A 23,894-nucleotide genomic window follows, 5' to 3' on the forward strand; every position below is an offset into this window, starting at 1 on the left:
GGGCTTCAATGGGCCGGATAATGCAGCGTCGGTGGCTTCGGGGAGAAAGCAAAGCGTGGCTGGGGATAACCTTGGGGATGCAGAGAGCTCGGTCTCGAGGAGGTGACAAAACCTGAATATATCAGGTTTAAAAATGCGATGGGTTTAAAACAAGGCTAAGCAATGCAGAGGTTTTCTTCTAGAGGTGAGTTTTACCTTCTGGAAGGGAAATATCCAGAGGATGGAGCCCACCAAGCATGGTGCATGGGGATAAATAGTCTCTAAGGGCTGGATAAACCCTAAAACAGCCCCCCAAAATCCTCCAGAAATTTAGTTGTGAGTCTCCAAAACTGCAGGGCAGGAGCATTTCTCCTCGGGAAACTTCTCTGCCAGGATTCAGGCAGGTTTTTCTCTTCTCTCTCGTCACTCCCAGCCTACGTGGAGCCCACTTCCATAGCATTTCTATCTGCAAAGTGCTTTATTTTGAACAAACCAGGCTCTAACTCGGGGGTTTTCATTCTGTATTAAGTTGCTACATATTTTGTTTTCTTGTTAATCAACAAAGCAATGCGACAGTCATCCTTCAAATACATAAAAAGCTTTTCTCGCTGTACAATACTTTCCCTAACACATGTTAAAGGTGGAAAAGGTACCATTAAAATTAAAAAAAATTACAAAGACACATTGCAAAAACGCAAGGGAGGGAGAAAGTCAGAGTTTTAGTTCATGTCGAGGTATAAAATTGATATTGCTGGTTTAGCCTGGGAGGAAAGAGGTTTTTTCCACGTGTGATGATGGTAACGGAGCCAGTCCAGGTCCCGGTTTCACCGGGATGATGTGCCAGCACCGCTGCAAAACCAATATGCAAAATAAAACCCTCTTTATTTCTGCCTCCCCCTCCTCTTGCCCCCCTGCCCCACTCCTTTCCGTACAGCATCCCTTGAGAGATGCTCAGCACCGTCAACTATTCCTGTGAGCACTATTTGGCATGTTACAGCTACCAGAGAGGTTTGACATCGTGGTTTGTTTTTTTGTTTTAAAAATCCCTAAAATTAGTGCAAATTAGAAATGGGGTAAGGAGGGAGTTATGAGACCAAATGCAGGTTAAGGGAACACGCCGGAAAAATGCGATTTACTCTTTTGCTGTAAATCCAACCATCAGTCCCCAGGCTTGCTTTTGGCAGCAAAAGTGTTAAAAAAACCCCAATTCTCAGCCGACCCTTCCGATTTACAAAAGGTTCCAGTCACCTGTGAATTATTGCAATAGAAATGTGCTTTTTTGTTGTTTTTTTTAAAAAGAGGAATTATTTGTGCTCTCTTGCCACCAAGCAGCGGGTCCTCCGCCGGGAGCCACGAGCGGGCACTGCTGAAGTGAGCATCTTCAAACTGAGCCCAAAATTCTTCCTCTCCAACGCTTGCAGCCCTCACCCTGCTCACAGATTTCCTTTTTTTTTTTTTTTTAACCTGTTATTTCCAGGGGTTTGAGGTTTTGGCTGAAGCTGCCACTGGCCAGAGCCTTGCTGGGAAAAACCCCATTTGCCAAAGAGGAATCCCCCGAGGATGCTGCGCAGATGAAGGTGCGGGAGTATGGGTTGGCTCAGAGCCGCAGCGATCCGGGTGGATACCGGGAGTGCTCCGGGAAAGACGGAGGTTTGGAATTTGGTACAGTACGTCCTGTGGGCAAAAGGCTCTTCGTGTGATGCAACTCGGAGCCCGGGCGCTGGCAAAGCGTTTCACATCGCCGTCGGACCTTCAGAAATCTCCTCCAGCCTTTGCTCAATCATCAGCCGGAGGATGGAGTATCTGGAGAGGTGGAGGACAAGGAAAAGAGGATTTTTGCAGCATCGAGCTGGGCTTTTAACCCAAATTACCGCAAAAACCCTGGAATAATGGAAAACCCAATGGCTTATGCATACTTTAGGGATGCAAGGCTGTGCAAATGAATTTTTTTGGCACCAAAATAACCCCCTGACAATGTCTTTAACTCTCAGCATCTCCCCTCGATGCCACCGAGCCTGGCGTACTTGCGCATTAGCTTCTTCACTTCGCGATCCTCCTCTTCCTCCAGCTTCTGGATGAAGCTCCTGAGGACGGGCATCTCGAATTTGATGTACTGAGCAACCTGGGTGGGAAAGAAATGCCAAGCCGGGTGATGAAGAAGGTGATGCACCGACCCCACGAGGCTGAAGGTGACCTCTCAGCATCCTCTCCCCAGATTTAACCAGGGAAATCAAGGACCGCTCCACCTCCCCCCAATTTTTGCAACAAACCCTAAAAGAAAACACGTTTCCTCTGCACGCCAGGAACTTCAGCTTGTGCTAATTATTGGAAAAAAAAAAAATCCACCTAAGGTTTATTTTATTTTACCCACTGGCTGCAAGACTTGGCTCCTTCATATGGAGAAACCTGTGCATCTCCAACGTATCACTGAGTGCTGTTTAAGCCCAACCGTACCCCAAAAGCACCTCATTTGTGCTCTAAGAGCAAAGCAGTGCTGGGGCGGGAGGGAACCTGCAGATGGCATAAACGAGCCATTTCTCCCCGCAGCCCTTTCTCCGGCTGGAAAAAAAATACCAATTCCACCAACAGCTGCGCAGCAATTGCTCTTCTGCGATCAGATTTGGGATGGCAAAATAGGGCTGGGGCCTTTTGCTCTCACTTGCAGTTTGAAGCTGCTCTTTAAACACAGAACAAGGTTTTTCCCATGAAACGGGGAGTTTTCACGGGGAGAAAAGCAAAGCAATTCCTGCATCCCCAGCATGAAGACATCCCCCGCCAGGTTTTCCGCCCCCGGCTGCACCCTGAGCCCATCCAAAAGCGACGAACATCCCGTGCCGGCAAACTCACGTCATAGGTGACTTCTTCCACCTGGTCCTTCTCCATGAGGAAGACCTTGGAGACCTGCTCGCAGGGGCCTTGCAGGATGCGGGCGATCAGGGGGTAATCGCTGGCTCGCAGCTTCTGCTTCTCTGCAACGCCAAAAGCACCGGCGTTGGGCCTGGCAGATAACGGGGCTTTGCCGCGGCCGACCCGCCGGCTGTGCCAGGGAGGGTTTGGTTTTTTTTGCAGACTCACCTCCGCTGGTGTGGACGATGTACAGCGCAAACTCCTCCGCCGAGTTTTCAATCTGAACGGAGACACAAATCACTATTAAAGGTCCACGTTTCTACCCTTGGCTTTCCCAGCAATTAAAAAAAAAAAAAAAAAATCCCATTATTTCGCTCCACCGTTCCATTTTGTATCCACGGGATATAAATTCCTCGTGCAGAGCAACCCAGGAGCTTGTGGGGGGGGGATATCTAACATACCTTGAATTTATTGAGCAGCAGTTTGAGGACCTGGGGGGTCGTCATCGTGCTGTTTATCCGGACGTTGGTGACGGAGCCGTAGGCCGGCGTGAACACGGACGTCTACGGGGCGCAAAGTCCATTTAAACCTCCCCCCGGCCTGGATTTCCCCACCGATCTGTCGGGAGAGGTTCTGGGGAGCCGGCGAGGTTCAGGGCTCACCTTGTGGTTGTAGAAGTGCCCGTTGATGGAGAAGCGGTGACGGCGGATGCGCCGCTGCTCGCTGGGGGTGCGGGCGCTGCCCCGGCGTCGCACGCCCACGTCGCTCCGTGTCCGCATCAGCTGCGGTGTCTCCTCCGGCTGCGATTTGGTGGCTGGAAATAAAAAACCCAAACAGTGGGAGGACAGGGCTGAGGACCGAGGGCAAGCGAGAATCCCCCCGGGTCCTACCCCAGCATCTCCTTGCTGCAAATTGGCTGCTGGGAGTCATCCTCCCCCCCAGGTGCAGAAGTCCCCATCCCAGAAATACAGCTCTACAAACTTCCCAGGACAGATTTAACCCACCATTTTAAACCACGGCAGCTACTGGTTTATTCTCTCCCAGCTCCTGAAGGAGGCTATTAATTCAGAATTAACTGCATAAATCCAGGCTGCTACCTTGATAAAGCCTCTTCTCCCGGGGACTCGAGCATCTTTACTCGCTTTTTTATAATTTAACTTTTTTTTTTTTTTTTTGTCCTCCTTTCCTTTAATGAGAACAGGCAAACGAGGCCAGCGCTTCAGATCTCTGCGTGAAAACTGGCCTGGGTCCAGATTATTATAAACTAGCTCTTCATCCATTTTTAATGAACCTCTCGGGCTTGAGCTTGGATGTTTTAATTCAAAGCATGTCTGCAGCAAGAAAAATCTCTGGTGCGCGCCGTTCCAGATGCATGCCACGGGCCGCAGTGACTAAGCACTCACGAGGAGCCGTGCACGCATGTTATGGACTGATTTTTATAGGCTTTTGGAGAAAAATATAATAAAAGACTCTTTCTTATGTGCTGGCAGAGGATTAATGTCATATGGCTGGCTGAAATCGCTGCTGGGTTTTTTCCTACGGTGCAATGCGTTGTGGATATCGCCCGGGCAAGCGGGGGAATAAAGCATCATGCGCAGGGAGATCAAAAAGCAAAACGGGAAAAGCTGAAGGATCAAGGATGGGGCAAAGGGTTTCATGGATCAATGAGCTTTACAAGTGCTGAGCTCTTCCCTGAGCTGGGAAATGGATGAGCACCCCAAAGCCAAAAGGATTAGCTGGTTCTTCTCTGCCTTTGGGTTGTGTTTCCATAAAAATACTCCCAACAACAACAACAAAAAAAAAAAAGCAAGCCAGGAATATCTGAAAAATGCCCCAATCAAATGAGAAAACCACTTAAAGCAGGTTTTTCCAGTGGGAATTCCTGGTGGGACAGTTTGTGTCCCATTCATTGCTGCCTCATGCTCAAAACAAGGGGTTAACGAAGCACAGGGCAGACAAGCTCTTCCCCCTCTATACAGAAGAAAAACCAGGGAGGCGGAAAAAAAAAACTTTGCACAAATGTTGACTTCCCCATGGTAACGGCACTTCCCAACGGTGCCTATTCTTCTTCCCTAAAAGCAGAGCTGCCGGGAAAGGGAAGCACCGACATCCTTTTCCCTGTGATCCCACGAGGCTCTTTGCTCCATCCCCCGTATTTCTTTCCAAGTTCCTCTTACCACATCCCAGTGTGGCCCTTTTCCCAAGCAAAAACCTTTTAGGAAGGGTTTTGGGCCGTCTGGGCTAAGATTTTCATGCTGCAATTAAATAAATTAACTAGAGGCGCTTTGGAAATGGCTTAAAGGAACCTGGAGCAAGATGGAGACACCAACTTCTAGAGAAAAAAATGATGCCTGGTTTATATTTTTCTCAAAGCAAACTGGAGCATAAGGCAGCTGCTCCCAACCGCCCAGCCAAATCCAACCAGATCCAAGCCTGGCTCACCTGCGCAGCTCCCAGGAGCCTCTGCGTTTGGCATGGCCTCCGCATCCGTAACCTGGATGTCCGGCAAGGTGCTGGGCTTCAGCACGGACCTGGCAATAAAAAAATAAAATAAAATAAAATAAAATAAAATAAAATAAAATAAAATAAAATAAAATAAAAAAAAAAAAGATGGGTGCCCTGTTAGCCAGCAGCTGCAGAGGGAACAAGCACCAGGATAATTTCCCCTCTGAGACCCCATGCTGCTATTTCCAGGATGGGATGCAGCCCATTCTCCCTGCGGATTTGGCAGATAACCAGCCCTGCAGGGTCACAGCACAGGCTAGTTGCAATATAAATCTTGAATCCCATCTTGTCCCACTCCCAAAAAACCCCTTTGAAGGGTCTTATCCCAGCTGCCCTCTTCCCAGGAAGGGATGCTGAAGCCTGCAACCGCCTTTTTGCAAGCTCCAGCACACCAACGCACAAGCAAAGCTGAACCTGCCCCCTTTTTTCCCCCCTTTGCAGACAGCTAAAAAACCCATGCAAAACCAGGCAGACCCCCCCACGGCCAGGATAACCCACTCCCGGGCACTTGAGGATCCAGGGGGCTGGGAACCGGTTGTCCCAGGGGAATTACTTGAGCCCAGAGCAACATCCAGCATTAAACTTGGATTAAAGTTAAAGCCCAGGCTTGTTTTAGAAGGAACTTCTTGCAGGCAAAGGGCTGTTTGCAAAAGGGGGAGACTTTGAAAAAGGTGGGGGGGTGTCTTTGCAAAACGGGGAGTTTTGCAAAAAGGGGGTTGCAAAAGGGGGGGTCTTTGCAAAAAAAAGGGGGGTCTGCAAAAGAGGGGCAGTTTTACAAAAGGGGGGGTTGCAAAAGGGGTCTTTGCAAAAGGGGAAGGGGTTGCAAAAAGGGGTCAAGTTTTGCAAAAGGGGGGGTCTTTGCAAAAAAGGGGGGCCTTTGCAAAGCAAAACCAAGCTACTTTATTTCAGACTCGGCTTCCTCAGGGTGTTGCATGTTGGAAAAAAAAGGACCCAGAGAAGGGAGCTGGGGTTGCAACCCAGCAAACCGTAGCTGGGGTGGGGGGCGCAGGACTTGTGGGGTGTCTTCTTGTTCCTTCGCTCACCCATGGGCTCCCAGGTTGCAGCCAGAGTGCCAGGAGGAGGAGGAGGGTGGCGGACGGATGCGCTGGTTGTCGTCCTGCATCTGCAGGCGGATGGGTCGCCGCAAGCCCCAGGAGATGTTCAGCAGCCCCTCCACGATGAGCTCGCCTTCCTCCTGCGTGAGAGATGGGCACCTCGATATCCGAAATACAAACTGCAGGATAATACTAAGAGGTGGGTTTTGTTTGGACCTCCCAAGTCTGAATCAAACCCAATTTCCTTGTTTTTTTTCTCTGCTGCCAGAGATAAGTTGGGTGCCTGCCCTGGGGGTTTCTTACCTCCCGGTGCCGCAGCTGCAAATTTTGCCCTTCGTAGTAGATGTTGTACGTCTTCAAGTGTAAGAGCAGCTCATTTCTGGAAAAAAATGGGAAAGATGCAGAGCAGAGATGCAGAGGAGCGAGGGGGGACATTGCAGGACATACCTGGCGTGGTACCCCCTCAGCCGGCCAGGGGGAAATTTGGGGGATCTGGGAGAAAGCAGGAATTGCTTCCCAGGGTCAGGCTGGGTGATGAACCTGCTACACTGCTGGCAGACCCAAACCAGCTTCATTTGGGGCAAATTTGGGTCTTTTGCTGCCTCTAGACCTCCCTTGTTGAGGATATCTGCTGCAGGTTCAACCAGGGACAATCAGCAACCACAACCAGGGGGACAAGCTCCCTGCAACCATGCCCACCATAAACCTTGCAAAAAGATGTAAGAAAACCCAGCAGGCATTGGTGGAGTTGGTCACAAGGCTGAAAAACAAGGAAATTTTCGGAGCGCCCAAGCCTTTGGGTCACGGTGGAGTCACAAGTTATCATAGGCGAGTTTATCAAGTCGGCTCATCACTCCAGACCCTGACTTTGAGCTCAAATAAAAAGTCTGAGCCCTGCCCCAGTTGCAAAAAAAAGATAAAAAAAGAAAAAAAAAATAATAAAAATAAACCAACACAGGCTGTCTGAGCACAGCTATGAATCACAGGGAAGCGATGCCTCTGGCATTAATTCATAAAGGTGCCATTAATTCAGCTGGGCTGGCTGATGGAGTTTAAGGATGCTCGGCACCATCAGACTAGTATAAAGAAGCACAAATCATGGGGACTCGGGGTTATGAGAGAGAAAAAGGGGAGGGAAATATCACATATATGCTTTATCTCCTCCAAAATCTTCCTTGAATCTTAAGAATCATTTTACTTCTTTACCAAAGCATGAAAGACCAACCACTGATAGGGACCTTTTTCAGCAAAACCTGTATTTCATGAAAGTTTATAGAGCATTTGGCCACACTCCTAAGAAAAAAATTTCAAAATCCCATCAACATCCCCCTTTTTTTTTAAAGGAAATTGCCATTTCTTGCCCCAGAATGGCTTTTTCTTTCCAAATCCAACCATATCTGAGTTAAAACCCAGGGTCGCTTCCCTCCCAGCTCGATGGCAAAAACCCCCAGGAATATTGCAAGTAACTCCCCAACTACCAGCACCGACCATATTTCTGCATTACAGCCCTGCCAAGCATCTTACTTGGAGATGTATTTGTCTTTTCCGCAGGGGACCAGGTACTCGCAGCCGCCGTAATCCATCCTCCCACTCTTCTTTCATGAGAGCTGAATTGCAAAGAGGGAGGAGAGAAAAGCATCGGTGTGAACCGCCCTGTTATCACATCCCTGATAATCACCCCTGCATAATGGGGAAAAAATAAACTTGCTTGGATTTGGAAGAGATCTTGGGAAAAGGCTCCAGTGGATGCAGCTGCAGGCAAAGTTTGAAGTGACTCCTCCCGGAAAACCAATGGGGAGGGAGGAGAAATCAGATAAGGGGAGAAGTGTTGTAAACTCACTGAAAATTTAATACCGGCAGAGATACGCTTACGCTAACATTTGCATTTCAAGCATCCATGGACCGCCCTAGAGATGGCAGACCTGGAGGTGGCAGGGTTATAAACAGGATTTGCTCCTTTTCTCCGTTTATTTTGCTAGGGGTTGGTTACAAAGCTCCGGGCACGGGGGTTCTGGATCCAGCTTGGTGCTTCCCTGTGCCGTCCCGAAACCAGGCAGTGGGCACAAGGGCTGACTTTTGCAAGCAGCGAGAGAGGCTGGGCTGGTTCCTTTATCTTTTTTTTAACAATGCCGGTTGAATTTTTGTGCATTCCCTCCAGTGCCAAAACATTTCCATCGCTCTCATGCAAACACTTGGATACTCCCCCAAAAATCCCACCTTGGGAATGGCCCCAGCTTAGGGCATAAGCGTGATTTTTGCATGCTATGAAGCAGAATTCAAGTGAGATTTAGGGTGAAGTCCTCAGGGTCGCTTGTGGGCTTGGAGCACTTTGGAAATCAGACCTCGAAACACAATGTCGGGGTGGTTTTAGGCGACAAGAAAGGACTTCTCAGGTCACACTTTTCCTCAGGTGTTTGTGCAAATCCTTCTACAGACGGGCTTTCATTTTTCCAGGGTCTCTCCCCTCCCTTCCCTTGTCCAGAAAGAGAAAGCAAGGCAAGAAAAGAGCATTTAATCTGCAAACCCCTGTTTTCTTCCACCTCCTGCATCGCCATGTGCTTCCTCCCAATCCCCTGGGAAACAAACCCATTTTCCTGCCAAAAAAACCCCAAACCCCACAAACAACATCCAGGCGGATAAATGACTCAACCAAGGACATGTGGTAAAACCTGTGTCGGAGGAAGGACCTGCCCCTAAAACTTCAGCATGGCAGCAATCCCCACTTCTTACCCCGTACATCGGGACATATTCTAGCAAATAATTTCTATACAACAGCAAAAACATTCTGTGTCGTGCTTCAAACCACAGAAGAGGTTTCAAAAACAACGCTGGTGTTTAAGCGGGCAGAAACAGGCAGGGGAAGGGCAGGAAGCCAGCCCAGCCCCCGGGACTCTAGCTCTGCCCGGAGAAAGCAGAAGAGAAACCCGTCACTGAAAAATCGCACGTCGGGGCGGAAAAGCTGACAAAGCTTCGGGTTTCCTGACGAGCCAAGGAGCCGTGCGAGCATCCCGGCAAAGCCCGGCATCAACCCTCCTCCTGTGGCCGGCAGCCGCCTCTCCCGCATCTATCCATCCTCCCACTGGGAATAAACCAAATAATAATCTTATTTATCCCTCAAAAATGATACTGGGTGGGGATTTTCCAGCCAGCTTTGTGGCTTTGGAATAAATGTCAGCACAGCTGCTGCATGGCACCTGCCCCGGTGGGGACCTGAATTTGGGGGCTACCAGCTGTGAGATACAGGAACAGTAGAAATAAGCGTCTCACTCGTGGGTCTCCCCTGAAAGCGGATGAAAAAGCTCTGGGGAAGTCACCGTTAAGGCATTGCTGCGCAGCAGGAGGATGAAACGACACAGCTGCTTGACCCATGCAAAAAAAGTTGCCCAAAATACCAGCGTAGCTGAACCACCCCCCATCGTCCAGCGGCGCAAACCGGGATGCAGCCTTTGGTATCGCAGGGAGATTCGCCCCGTGGCATCGCGGCGATACGAAGGGGTGAAGCCAAGGGCCCAGTTCCCTCAAAGGGAACATGGGGGGCGAACTCCAGCCGAAAAAAAAGACTCATTTGGGGATGGAAGGCGAGCCCTGAAAGGCAGGTTCATCCCCCTGCACTGAGGAGCCCGGTTTCCTGTTTACTGCCCCGGCGCTGCCACCTTCGCCTCCGTCATCACATCCCCTTTTAAGCATGTGAGAAAAGGGGCAAATTCTTCCTTTTTTGGATCTCGAGAGTGCCAGGCTGTGGGTGGAAGGGAGTGGTGGCCACCCAGAGATCCCCAAACGGAGACCAGCTCCCCCCACCCTGATTTTCTGCCATAGCTTTAGCAAACAGCTGGAAGTCACCAAAACAAAAAGGCTGGCAACATGCAAATTGCCCAGTTGGTTGCTCAACCCTGGCAGCTCGGTGCTGTCTTCATTTCCCGGCACCCCCTGTGCCTCAGTTTCCCTACTCTGAGCCAATGTATTTCCTTCACACCCGGCGCAGACTGAGGTTTCACTGCTGTCTTGCAAAGCGCTTTTAAAAAAACATCAGATCAAATCAATTCCCCCTGCACACGTGGCAGGAGGATTTCAGCCCTCTCTGCCTTCCAACACGAGCTGTTGGCTGCTCCGGCAGTCACTTACAGGCCTGACGGACCCCAGACTTATTCCCTTCCTTAGAAAAAACCTTCTCAAGACGCTTCCCTGCATGCCTACGGGCCCATCTGCCCTGCGGTGCAGAGGGAGCCTTGCCACGCTCGCAGCCTCTCGCATAGAGCAGGGATGAGTGCTCGCTTTTGCCGAGCTCCTGGGGAGATCCACAGATCAAATACAACAACAAAAAAATAGAAAAAAACAGAGAAAAACCCCAAAGGTCATGTTTTCAGCAAGAGAAGGATGGTCTTCCCTGCTCGTGCAAAGAAAGGAGCATTTTTAGGGTTTTTTTTGCTTTCTCGGTCCCCTCCCACAGCATGCAGACGCTTCAGCAGCATCCCTGCCACCGCTTCGGCGTCATCCCCGCTCAGGCAGGAGACACAATTTGGGCGCAGCTGAGGCTTCCCCCCTGGCCGAGCGAGGGATTGTGGGAATATCCCACTCCCTGGGGAGGCCGTGATGCTCCCTCCTGTACAAATCCTGCCACTTCCCTGCAGCCCAGGGCGGCTTTTAACCAGCCCAGCGGCGCATCGATCCCAATGCAATTAGTAGCAAAGCATCATCTGGAGGCGACAATTCCTCCCTCGTAGGCAGCAGGAGCCTCTCAAAGCTGTTTTGCTCAGCGGTGGGATACGACTGAGTGCCCTCACCCCGTCCTGGCAGATCCTTGACTTGACCGACGGTGCTCGATGGACGGCTCCCACGAGCCGGTGCAGCGCTGGCTCCAGCCCAGGCGCTATTTTGGAGCTGGGATTTCTTCCGAGTGTCCGTCTGGCGTCCCTAAGCGCGAAGGTGCAGCAGCTCCATTGTTTTCCAGTGCCGCTATTGTTCGCCAGCCCAATTCCTCAGCCCTGGCCTGCAAAGGGAAAAGGAGGGGAGCAGTGAGCAATGGCAGAGCCACCGGCGGGCGATGCCATCAAGGTGCCGGCTCGCTTGGGGATAAGCGAGGGGACCCGTTGGCCACGCTCAGCAGGTCAGACCCCCGCTCGAGCAGAGCTGGTGGCCATCAACGCCTGGTTGGGGGCTCTGGGAAAGGAGCTGGTGGGTCTCCACCCCGGGTGCGATGGGGGTCACGGCGAAGGGGTCACGACGGGGCTGGTGACCTGTGGGTGCTCGCAGGTCCCCTCCGGCCCGCGAGAGCAGCCGGCCCCAAAAGTGAGGGTGATGCCAAGGATGCTCATTGGGTGCGGAGGGGTCACCCCCGGGGTGTGGGGGCCGGATCCCCCCCCCCCCCCAGCTCTGCTCGCTGCGGCCGGGGCTCCGGGGTAGCTCCGGTTCAGCCCCGAGGCTGCTCCCCCGCCGCGCCCGGGGATGGATGGGGAGGGGGCTGGAGACCGGGATGCGGCTGAGGATGAGGATGGGGATGAGGATGGGGACAGCCCGTCCCGCCCGCACTCACCCGGTCCCGCTCCGCGCCGCTCCGCGCCGCAGCCGGCGCCCCCCGTAGGGCCGCCCCTCGGTGGGGCGTGGCGTGGGCGCGGCCTGGGCGTGGCTTGGGCGTGGCTGAGGCTACGCGCCGGGGTACCGGGGTTGGGATCCTGGGGGACACCCCTCTCCGGCACCCTGGATCACCCCGGCACCGGGATGCCAAGGGACAGCCCTTGGCGCCAGGACTGGGGATGCCAAAGGACGCCCTTCCCCGGGCACCCGGTTTGTGCGCGTGTCCCCCCCCCCGGGACTGGGATCCCAAAGGATGCTCCATCTCAAAGTCCTGGTTCAGGCTCTGGGACTGGGCTCCCAAAGGACACCCTGTTTCTGGCACCCAGGTTGCACCCCGGGACCAGGATCCCAAAGGATGCCCCGTCCCCGGTGCCAGGACCAGGATCCCAAAGGATGCCCCATCCCACGCACTCGGGTTGGAAATGCTCTTAGGATCGGCTCCGGCTCCGGCTCCGTGTAGGACTCCCAGAGGGAGCTTTGCAGGCTGCATCACTCAGGGTAAAGTGGCTATTTCTACCTTAAAATGCCCCAAACCCTGTGATATTCAGTGCCAGAGCCATGCAGGCATCGCATGTCACCGTTCTGCCTTCGGGACGGTGCAATGGGTCCGTGCGCCGGCAGCAAGCAGTTCCCAACCATAGCCGTGGTATCGCATCTGGACCCAAAACCGCCCCCAAGAAGGGGATTGAAGAGGAAATAAATAAATAACACACACCCCCCCCAAACCGCCTGGAAGCAGATGTTGCAGTTTGGGGTCACGGTTACCTCCAAAACAGTGCTCAGCCTCCAGCCTCCGCTCCAGGGCTGCGGGTCCCATCCTGCCCATCCACCCCACGCCGCTGCAGGAGAGTTTGGGGGAGCGTGGAGGTATTAAGTATTCCAGAAGAGCAGTGGCATGCAGCCGCGTCCCTCCGCCTTTGTCTGCTCCTGACCTTTCCCAGTGCTTTGTGGCTTCTCCGGGCTCTTTTTCTTTTTAAGGAATTTGCCTAGAAACAGCCCACACGAAGGGAAAAAAAATCCCAAACCCAAACCAAAAACAAAGAAATAATCTGAACAGCTGGTTTAGCAAAACAAGCAAGTCTTTACAACCACAGATTGTAATTGGCCCTTTTTTTTGTTCCTTTTTTTTTTTTTTATTTTTATGTAAAATATGAGAAGTTCAGGAGGAGCCATCTGGCTTGGGGAAACACTGACTCGGCGAAAGCGAGCCGGGATGGGGGTTAGTATTTATATTCCAGCAGCATCTTCGAGGGCTGGCGGAGATGAGAGGCCCTTTGTCACGGGAAGAGCCCGGCCGCCGCACAATGGAGCGGAGACGGCCCCGACTGCCCGTGCTGTGCAAACCCCAGCCCCAAGCCCCAGGGATTTAGCCCCAAAGAGAGAGAAAGCTTCTACCATATCCCGCAGGCCATGGGCTGGATGCCATCGGAACAAAAGGGGGGAAAAGAATAAAATAAAATAGAGGGGTTTGCTGTAGGGACCTGCACGAGCACAAGGAGGAACTTGGTTGCAGGACTAGGGTTAAATCCTGATTTTGCAACATCCTGCTCATTGCCTTCAATGCACACGCAGTGCATCGGGAAGGATCGAACCTGGATGGAGACATTTATTTATCAAATAAAAGGAATTTGACCTACTCCTGCCATATAAGGACCCTGCAACCTGCGAGGCCAGGACAGGCTGCCAGCTCCTCCTTACCTGCCCAGCGGCTGTAAGCGCAAACCCAAGAGGAACGAAACCCACATGGAAGGAGAGCAAAAAAAACTGCCTGCCAGAGCCCGAGCATCTCCCCACTGCCAAAAATGTCCCAGGAAAAGGATGCTCCAAAGTCAGAGCCTGCATTTAGCCACACAGGGATGTTATGGCACCTGCTTTGCAGGTTAAATCAGCGTTTCTGTGCTAAATGCCACAGAGGGAACATGGCTGATGCCGTCTAAACCATCAGCTTTGATGGATTTTCTTCTGTTTCCGCTCCCATAGCTGAGCCTGGAATTCAGGTACCTCAGTCAGACCCAAGCATAAGGCACCAGCTCCAAAATTCTCCAAAATTCAAGTATTTCCTCCAAGACTGAGCAAGCATCCAAACTCCCTTCATTCACACCCTGGCAGCTTCCCATTATTTCAACTTGAAGACCCCCAAGCTAATTGTCAGTAAATACCAAGCAATATTACGCATTTGGATACACGTTAGCTTAGGAGCATCTGTTAGCCGTTACGCAGCCTCCAGGAACCAGATGGGAAGAGACGCGGCTCTTAAAAAGGCTTTGACTCGTACCTAGTAACGTGTTTCTTTGAAACACGGTCGCTGTCCCTGTTTGAGGATGTTTCAGTTGTTCTAAAAATCCTCAGGTTTTGAGATTCTGCCTGGGATAGAATGGGTTGATGCGGCTGTTGCCGAATTTCGATTTGGGCAAGACACAAGGAGAAAACACAATTATTTCCAGAGCTCTGACCCAGAAGCACAAAGGCTTAATCAGGATTAAGATCAGAGTGGTTTTCATCACAGACCCAAACCCAGCCCAGCTCAGGAACAATTAGAAATCCCTCGCTCTGGTCAAACAGCTGCTCCACTGGCTTCGATACCAGATCTACTTTCACCCTCTCTCACTGCCAATTTAGGTGGCTTTTTGCCATTTTTCCTCCCATCCAAGTACACCATTTTTGGACTAGTCGCAGTAGGCTATGCCTAAGTTAAGAAAGGCACTTGGGAGTCTTAATTCCCCTTAAAATCAAGAGTAGCTACCTTGAAGGCTGACAGATGTCTAAGGGTGCTGTGTATCCTCAGCCAGACATTTCCAGGTCCTAATTCATTGCAGGCAGCTACCGTGCATCACTAGTGCTCCAGGCTAACATTAAGAATTTAATATTACAGCTCCAGATAAAACAAATGAGTTCATTAAATGGTTGGGGATGAGGCAAGGTGCTAGTCAGCTTCTTTCTTTTTAAATGCTGGTGACGAGGCAAGGCGATTGATACTCAGCTCGTTTAGCTGTACACGCTGTCCAAGAGGAGGGACAGGACATCTCCAAATCCACCGTGCCCATGGATCGCTTCGGGCACGCAGCAGCCCTGACAAGGGGCCCAGGAGACTTCACTTTGGCTACAGATTACCAAAGGCAGGGCAAGAATCTAGAGAAATTCCCAATCCTACGGCTTTACCCTAAACCAGAGGGTTATTTCTCTGCTAGTAACTCTTGCTGCTCATATTCGTTACTGGACAGAATAACTCAAAGCCTCTGCTCAGTGTACTATGAGAATGTGAAAGTTTTTTTCATTTTCATCAGGAAATTAGTCACTTAAGTTTTGCTGCGTGGACATTGCTCAGAAACACATCAGTGCTGACCGTGCAAATTGGTTTTACAGAGAGTTTTGCTGTTCCTTGGCTGCCCGAGAGGCTGGGAGCTGTGAGAAGAGAGGGGCACGGGGTGCGGAGGGGGGACAAGTCCCCAACACTGCTGCTGGCAGCTCCTCGGGAGGAGATCTCGGAGGTGCCTCAACCGAAAGCAGGGACAGACAGCAAATATGAGGTATGGAACGTAAGCAGTGCCTCTTCCAAATAAATCAAGGAATTTAACGCGTCTTCATGGTATGAGCTGTGGGCTGAGAGCTGGAAGGGTCAGGAAGACGGCTGGGGGTGGCACTTGCTACAAAGAGATGCTTGGTCTTTACATCACCTGAATTCCCAAACCGTCAATTTTGCTTCAAAGGGGATGTTTAAAAGGAAGTGTAACACCACGCTGCCAGGTTGCATCTATGCCCGCGTTTATTTATACTGAACAGCTTTAAAAATACAGAATAAAATAGCTTTATCTACTATTATTCACAACATCTGGTCCAAATATTACATTTTTAAATATTTAATTGTTTAATGAAGCAATGTTAGAAAAAATATGAAATAAAAAAAACTCCATAAAAGAATTACACATCTCAGAACAAACAAAAAAAAAACCCCCAAAACAAAACAAAAAAACCTCTTGCTGTTTAACAAAAAAGTTTTACAGCCAAAGTCAGTCACAAAAAGTCATGGAAAAAAAAATATTTATCCCCACTGCCTAAGAACAGTCAATAGTTTGTTACGCCAAAGGTTGTTATAAACAGACAAAGTACAATAATTTGGACTGGCAGCAAGATGATTTACCTGGAAAGATGTAGTAAATGCCAGATAGTACACAAGGCAATTCTAAATATCTCTCATATCAATATGTACGGATGACAATGCACAGTCACAGTCAAATTAGAACTAGACAGGAATATTTTGGATGGCTCTGAACACGGATCCCCAATACTTAAAAGCAGCCCAGCACTAAGCTGTATAGACTCATGGGCAGAAGCGAAACACTGGCAAACTCGTGGCCTCCTCCAATACTGCAATGACCTATCGCAGCTAGATAAACATGAGAGCAGAGTACCTGTCATCCCATGGCCACAAAGGCCATTCGCCTTAAGAAATACTAAGGAACATGCACCAAGTGGGACGTTTTCTGCAAAAATGAGTGACCCACCACTCCCCCACCCCCCTTAAACAAAAAAGAAAAAAAAAAAAAAAAAAAAGAAAAAAAGTCGCTTTTGGTTTAAGAAGGCCACGTGAAAAGAAACACTGTAGGTTGTGCTGGTCTGTCACACATGCATTTTCTACATTGATATACAAATTATGTTAAGCACAGGTTGTTTTAGATTGCGTGTAAGCATCCAACGGTTCATTCAAACCATTAGAAGCTAGCTATTTTAAACTACATGTGCCTGGAGTGCTGTTTACACCACAAATGAAGTGATTTTCAACACTTTTTATTAAGGATGCAATGCTATAAATGACTGGTTGCACTCACTGATGCTCCTTGTGGTATAAATAGTACTGAGGATTTCAGTTTGCAAGTGCCAATTCTGCATCGGGAGTACCAAGATCTCAGTAGGGAGATGAACAATAAAGAAACCCTTTAGTTTTTGGTAGGAACATAAACATGGGTAAATAAAGTATACACAACTACTATAGATTCGTCAATGAAGAAATTCTACCATCACATGACATTGTCATGACAATCATACCACTCCCTCCCAGGAAAACTGCGATCATTATCCTGAGTGGAAATGTTATTTTTAATATATGGAAATAAAATACTGCAATATTCATGTACAAACCAAGTTGCCATATTTAAAGTCAGTATTAAAAGGCATAAAGCAAATTCTGGGTTTAAAGTTTGAACTTTCTGAGCGAGGTACCTGATTAAGTTCCTCCGCCAACACACTCTAATATGACAACATTAATCAGTCATAGCTGTTAGCTATGAAACCTAAATTTCTATAGGTATAATTTGCATGTATTTGCTTTAGAAAACGTGTTTCAACATGTTAGCAAGAATTCTTAATTTAACCTAAAAAAAAATACAATAGAATATCAATTACAAAAGTCCCAAGTTATTTTGTTTTGCATACATTGATACCATCTTCGATATGACAAAATGATATTTCTACCATGAATATTTGCCCTTCTGTCTTAAAGTTTGGTTGAAACATCTCATCGCCTCTTAACTCATCCCTCAGGTGTTGTCTTCCCTATGCGGTTTTGTTTAGTTTAGCTGTTTGAAAGGCAGGCAATAACATATAGGAAAAATACAGTATTGCATTTACAGTCAGATATCTATATCCAGCCACCCTTATGCATCAAAGCCTGGACGTAACCAGCAAACACAAAGTATTTAAATGCTTTTCAAAGCTGCAAGTTAATCCTCTGTAACACATCTGCCAGCAGCTGCTGCACAGCAGCTCAGGCTGCACACTGCGCTCCCCCCCCAGCCACAGCATTTCACAACTGCCACTAAAACGCCAGTGTAGAAAAGTGGACGTGGGAGAAGGATTTAAGGTCCACAATCGCCTGCTGCAACTGCACAAAACCGGGGGCAACTCAGACTTATTTCGCTCACAAAGAAAAGCAATGCATCTTCTTCGACTGGCAGCGCAGGGATGGTTTCAGGTGCATCGGAAAGAGAAAGGGGAGCTTCTCTTTCCAAGGCACCTGTGCATCAGCTCCGTCCTTTGCTCCTCTCAGCGCTGGGGAGACGCACGCTTTAGTAGCAATAGCCCGCATGCAGCAGCTGCACGCCCTGTACATTCGAGGTACTGCCAATGACTCCATTGCAACCCTTCGCTATACATTACGGGTGCTTCAGCCGATCTCCTTTGCAAAACTGAGGCTCATCTCTAACCATTCATGTTCGTAGTAAGATGGAGAGAGTTGTTACATATACAAATTTGGTTACAAAAATGACTGCTAACTACAACTACTTATTTTAGTGTTACCAAGGTAAGTGGCTAGAAAAGCAAACACGCTGGCTAAACGCTACTGCGCTTTTCTCAGCCAGTCAACAGAATCAGCACAGTAGGACCCAAAGTCACGAAACAAATTAAATCCAACAGTTAAACAGAGTAATTGGACTTCACCTATTCAGATAGTCTTTCCTACGTGGCAGGAAAGGAGTGGTGTTCTGCTCCGGGGAGAAGAAAAAAGTATCCTTGGATTCGTTGCCCTGTAACCTGTAATTTGACTGAAGTGTCTCGGCAATTCTCAAGCAAAGGCAATACAGAACACGCACAGCTTTGCTTCAGCCAAAGGTGAGAGAAGACAAATGCTATTTCTCATCGCCTTGTCTCTTGATTGCATTAGCATTGAAGTTATCAAAAGAATATTGGGGGGAGAAGTTAGAAAAGCCTCGGGACAGAGGTGTCACTGTCGTGCTCTGTGCCCAGCAGCTTTACTGGACTTGACATTTCAGTATTTCTGAGGTGGCACTGTTTTAAATAAAATCTTTTGCCTCCCTTTCTCAACATTTATAAGATAACCAACTTTGGCATTTTACATCATTACAACCACCGTATATAGGTGGCTTTTTTTTTCCTTTTATATATATATATATTTATATATATTTAACTCCCCCATGTCTCCCACACATCTTTGGTTGCACATACAGTTGGGAAATTTGGAAGCTTCGTGCCACTGATCAGAGGTCTCCGCACTCAAAACTATCTGCAAGTGGATGTGGAAATCTAACACCTCACTACCTGAAGAGGAAAAATTTAAAAATCATAAAAATGACTTTGTTTCACAGGCAAACTAACCTTGTCTACTACACAATTAACTCTTCCGACGAGCTTTTGAGATAGTCCAATTGACACCAAGACTGCAAACTACTGAAAGTTCCCTGAAGCAGGAACAAAACACATGCTTTGTTATGGAAAAAGCGGTATAAAATAGTTTCTGGAAACAGCCATGGCATGCTGAGAACGATATCAATGGAATCATTCCGACTCTACACTATTCAGTACTGATCCGTTAAGCTCTTTCCTTACCCTCCCCACCCCAACCCTTCCATGCTTCAATAACCAATAACAAATTCACCTGGAAGCAGACTCAGAGAAAACAGAGTTCCTGCGCTCCTGTCCAGTAGTCAAACTTTGATAAATATATTAGTGAATTACAGGATCTACTGTTATGTTTTTTCCAGGAATACAAAACGCAAGCACCGTAGAGCATACTGGCCTTGAAATTACGTTACACTACATTTCCCTGATGATCTCCACAGCTTAAAAATGCTTTTGGGGCCACACTGAAGTCTAAAACTAACTTGCAATAGTAAGAACATTAAACATGAATAAAACTTTTAATTATGAATGCATGATGAGCATGAACACCCACATAACATCAGAGCTGAGACTATTCCAGGAAAAAAAAAAAATCTGAATGGTGCCCTGACTGGACCCAATACCCGTTAAACCACCCAGTGGATGAGGACATCAAATGTAGTGTCTCTGCCGTTCAAGATCACCTCTGCATCAGTAACAAGCTTTTGCAGAAGCCCCGCCAAGAGAGAAGAAAAAGACGCAATGCAATCCAAGCTGCTCGTCGGCAGCATCGGCTCTCAATATCTGATCAAGAAAATTCTGCACAGATCCAAACCAGCAAATGCTGGCAGCGTTTTGACCACGTGGCTTTCCCTGCAGGGAAAGCTGCATGTATACAGATGGTAATTGCTTAGAACTGCTCAACAACTTAGCATTTTTGTCCAGGAAACATCTTGCTGGATACAGGCATTGCACTGTAAAAACTGTCGTCAGGTCCTGTCTGGAAGTTAGAAGTTTCCCATCTCTGTAAAACTCAAGCTACACGTGTCCCTTTAAAGAAAATCTGCACCTGGACACTATAATTAGGTGGTTAAATGCCAGGCAGAAAAAGCAAACGTTTAAAAATGCAAACTGACATGAAATAAGTGGTTCCTTCTACAGCACTAAGCTATGAGAAGTTGGTCATAGTCTTCATTGGCAAAGTTATTACAGAAACTTTCTGTCTTAACACTGGACATCTGACTGAACTATCGGTAATTCCAAAAAAATACTATCATGATTTGCCAGTATCAACTGAGTCTGGTTTCCATGGGGCTGAAAATATGGAATGTGCAAATCAGTAAGTACAAAACAATATATATGGCATTTGACATGACTAGAAGTAAATTTTTTTCCTCCCCCCCCGCCCCTTCTCACAGGATTCAAATTTTCTGGCGTAACTAACATTGCCAGCAATGAATGCGCCAAAAATGCCAGCATCAATGACTTAAATAAAATCACCCTAAAAAGTAATATTTTTCAATAGCACCTACATACTTCTGGAACCTAAGCCCCATTTAACATAAACACTTAGGTGCGCAGGTATCTTTAGCTTTTGAAAATCAAACAGAGGAGCATTTGCAAATTTGACCCAGAGACACTAGATCTGGCTACCACCACCCACAACAGGAAAGCTTTTTTTTTTTTTTTTTAAATCCGTCTCAGCTCTGGTTCCAGAATTTAAATGCAGATATACAAAACATATATTTTAATGCTTCTTAATCAGCAAGAAACTGCAAATACATCTTTTACTACAACTAGGTTATATAATTTCAGCTAAGGCTATACTGTAGCTTCTGAGTCTTCATCTGAACTCCTGCAGTTACTGCTTTTCCTGAAGCCTTTCCACGTGTAACCCATGAAGGTAGGACTGATGGGCAGGAAGCTGAAACACCTGTATTTTTTAATAAAGTTCATGCCAAAAGGCAAATCATATGTTTCCATGCCATCCAGTGACTTGCTTCCTTTACCAACACCTTTCTTCCATTTCCGTATTCCCCTTTCTTCAGGGCTTCCTAGAAGTCAAAATAAAAGAAAAAGGGAAAAAAAAAAAAAAGAATATCTTTATGTAAACACACACATATATACTAGAGGTTAAGAACAGAAAGAAAACCCCAAGTCTCAGACACCATGTTCAGCAAAGCACTGGAAAGATCTTTTAGACTCCTCAAAGAGGCATGAAGAGGTGGGAAAAAAAATTATTGGAAATGGCTACTATCTGTTTTATTTTGTAGCTGGAAGTCAAGGCAACTTTTTGCTCTTAAATGAATGGAAGCAGGTTTGGATCTTAAAATATTTTTACTCTGTCTCCTGAAGGCTATTCTGGTTTGATTTTTATCAGCTGTTTTGTATGTTTAAAAAGATGGACACCTTAACCTGAAAGATTCAAAGCATTCTCAAGGAAACCAAGGCACGCAGGTGTTAAGCAGTCTGCTCCAGGTGTTAAAGAAGTCAACAACAAAAGCAGTAATCTCTTCCCCCTGCCTCCATGAAACGCTGTGCTATCTTCATTCAGAAAGGCAGTTGTTATTTCAGATAAAACAACAAGTTCACACACTGACCTGGAATGGTATTATCCAAAATAAATGCAACGCAGCCACCGACAAACATGGCTGTAGTGAGAAGGACGTTTAATACTTGATCAATGCCCGCTATTCCTAGAAGAACAGGAAAAAAGAAAGTATTTAGAATTTGAATTTTTATCATACATACGCACATCCTACTGATTGACACACAGCTCAACCAGGAAAACTTGCTACCAAGTTCACTGAGGAATTTGCTCAAATAGGACTCTTAAAACCACGTGGGAATAGATGCAGAAGAACTTTCAACTAATGGAGTCCACCATGGGGATCCCTTCTTTCCCAAAACATAATGCCATGAACTTTCAGTTGCTTATAAAAATGTCATGAAATGCCATTTTAGTCTCTACTGCAGACAAAACTGCTTAATTTAAACTAAATAGGAACCACAAAATGGAAAAGGAGAAATGTTCATAATGTAAAATCATGTGGACCGAAATAATTCCTTTTATAAACCTTTACTTTTTAAATGGGCAAGACTTCATAGCACCAATTCACAGGCAGACATTGTACTAATATATCATCACCTAGCTCTGCCTGAATTATCTACTTTTCTGAACAACTTAAAGTAGGTTAGATATGCTCTTAAATCTGGTTCTGAAGCGATGGCTATAAAAAGTTAATTAATCTTTCCTTTAAAAAAAATAAAAATAAAATAATCAAGTATTCCTGTAGAGAGTCTTCCTTTGATGACATACACTGTCATGACCACTATTGAGAAGGTAGTATTAAAATAGAGAGCCTACTCTATGAATTCACCGAAACTATAATTTGGCTAACAGTCTGAAACTGAGTTCATTAAAATTCGGATTCAGAGCACAAGTCCGCACTGACAAAAAATTTCAACCCCCCCCCCAAATTCCTAGCTTCCAAGCTCTACCTTGGTATTTCCCCTTGCTCTTTTAACATCATTTACAACTCAGATTTACCCTGTTAGTCTTTCTTCCAGTCCAGCTGGCAATGACCTCCTTCCATTGCTCTACAATGGTACCCAGAGAAAGCAGGACAACTTCAAATGTATCCCACTGAAACATGCAATTCAGGTCTCAGCATCAAAATTAATTCTCCTCTGAACATACCTGCCTCGCTATCTATAGCTTTTATTGTCTCCATAATACTTTGTTTTTTCCGTTATTTACCCTTTACATTACTTTGTACTTGTATGTACTTTGCATATGAGTACAAGGTAAAGTATGCTTCATGTAAATGAGCAGAAACACATACCTGTGACCAGTGGATTTTGTTTGAGATAGCTTGGAAGGACAAGTCCAAAGAAAATGGAAAATCCAAGCACAAACAGGTTACGAGAAGAATTTAAATCTATGAACTGGAGGTTAGACAGACCCACAGCTGTAATCATCCCTAAATAAAAATAAAGCAAGTCTCAGCTTGTATAGAGCCTTTTTCTTCAAAAACAGACAGCAACATACATATTAACAGCACTAGAGTAAAAAGATATAGCCACACAGTACACGAAGAGGAGCAAAAAAAACATACGTTACCAAAGAGAGTGCAGAAGAGGGCACCAAGCACGGGGTCAGGCAGTGATGCAAAGAGAGCACTGAACTTGCCAACCATCCCAAGCAAGAGCATGAAGGCTGCCCCATACTGAATAACCCTGCGGCTTCCAACCTGCCGGAGAACAAAAAGGAAAGGACACTGGAAAAAGTCCATGCTTAGTCCAACTTCACACCTTGCATTTTATTTTATTATTCTCTTTTGCATTTAAAACTTCTTTTCAAGCTTCCATGTATATTTTTTGTGGTGTTAACACACAGGCTGCAGAGCCTTTACAAATGTCTTGGAGGGCTCAGCTGTAACATGGCTGCGCTCCAACTCTAACATAATTTTGTTTGATTTTGTTTTCGTTAACATTAAGTCATCTTTAAAACCATCTGTAACTGCTACAGCCACAATAACCATGAAATGTGGTGCAGTCTCATCTACAATAAAGAAAACAAATAGACCATAACTAGGAGAGATGGCAAATGGATCAACTGTAATGCAAACAGAAAAATAAAATAAAATCCATGTGTTGCTGCCCTTTTACACAAGAATATACGTATTAGTTACCTATCATGCAGTTCACTTGAAGAAGGAGATGCAGGCTTTCTAGACAGAGATTATCAACTGACTTTATAACATCCCTCTGAGATCAGAGCTGAATTCGCTTCATATGCAAATCATGGCCACGCTAACACTG

At 47.1% G+C, this 23,894-nt stretch overlaps 2 protein-coding genes across 9 annotated transcripts in view; both read right to left on the minus strand.

Moving 5' to 3' along the window:
* Nucleotides 1–483: 483 nt before the first annotated feature.
* Nucleotides 484–12,943, minus strand: RASSF2 (Ras association domain family member 2). Of its 6 annotated transcripts, XM_069801179.1 has the most exons (14): nucleotides 11,917–12,004; nucleotides 11,168–11,373; nucleotides 8,259–8,859; nucleotides 8,095–8,160; nucleotides 7,911–7,993; nucleotides 6,690–6,765; nucleotides 6,375–6,526; nucleotides 5,269–5,357; nucleotides 3,489–3,640; nucleotides 3,288–3,389; nucleotides 3,055–3,106; nucleotides 2,827–2,948; nucleotides 2,004–2,101; nucleotides 484–1,782 (listed from the first exon to the last, which is right to left on the minus strand). In XM_069801179.1, the coding sequence occupies exons 5-14, from the start codon at nucleotides 7,967–7,969 to the stop codon at nucleotides 1,713–1,715; spliced, it is 972 nt and encodes a 323-aa protein (XP_069657280.1). In that variant the 5' UTR covers nucleotides 7,970–7,993; nucleotides 8,095–8,160; nucleotides 8,259–8,859; nucleotides 11,168–11,373; nucleotides 11,917–12,004; the 3' UTR covers nucleotides 484–1,712. The 6 variants fall into 6 exon arrangements, with proteins under 6 accessions (XP_069657280.1, XP_069657276.1, XP_069657275.1 ...); XM_069801175.1 differs by lacking the exons at nucleotides 8,095–8,160; nucleotides 8,259–8,859; nucleotides 11,917–12,004 and adding an exon at nucleotides 12,723–12,943; XM_069801174.1 differs by lacking the exons at nucleotides 8,095–8,160; nucleotides 8,259–8,859.
* A 2,759-nt stretch (nucleotides 12,944–15,702) lies between these two features.
* The window catches only part of SLC23A2 (solute carrier family 23 member 2), a 66,821-nt gene continuing 58,629 nt past the window's right edge, over nucleotides 15,703–23,894 (minus strand). For all 3 annotated transcript variants that reach the window (XM_069801182.1, XM_069801181.1, XM_069801180.1), the window contains 4 exons: nucleotides 23,194–23,323; nucleotides 22,916–23,053; nucleotides 21,671–21,766; nucleotides 15,703–21,124 (listed from right to left, as the gene is read on the minus strand). In XM_069801182.1, coding sequence (XP_069657283.1) covers nucleotides 20,892–21,124; nucleotides 21,671–21,766; nucleotides 22,916–23,053; nucleotides 23,194–23,323 — 597 coding nt within the window. In that variant the 3' untranslated portion in view covers nucleotides 15,703–20,891. The remainder of the gene's footprint in view (nucleotides 21,125–21,670; nucleotides 21,767–22,915; nucleotides 23,054–23,193; nucleotides 23,324–23,894) is intronic.

Source organism: Haliaeetus albicilla, chromosome 13 (genome assembly GCF_947461875.1).
Source record: "Haliaeetus albicilla chromosome 13, bHalAlb1.1, whole genome shotgun sequence".
NCBI lineage: Eukaryota > Metazoa > Chordata > Aves > Accipitriformes > Accipitridae > Haliaeetus > Haliaeetus albicilla.

Coding starts and splice junctions, on each gene's coding strand:
- RASSF2 (XM_069801175.1), bottom strand. CDS start 7,969: ATGGATTACGGCGGCTGCGAGTACCTGGTCCCCTGCGGAAAAGACAAA. Junction 6,527..6,689: donor TGCAGCTGCGGCACCGGGAG/GTAAGAAACCCC, acceptor TCTCTCACGCAG/GAGGAAGGCGAGCTCATCGT. Junction 3,107..3,287: donor TGCTGCTCAATAAATTCAAG/GTATGTTAGATA, acceptor GTCTCCGTTCAG/ATTGAAAACTCGGCGGAGGA.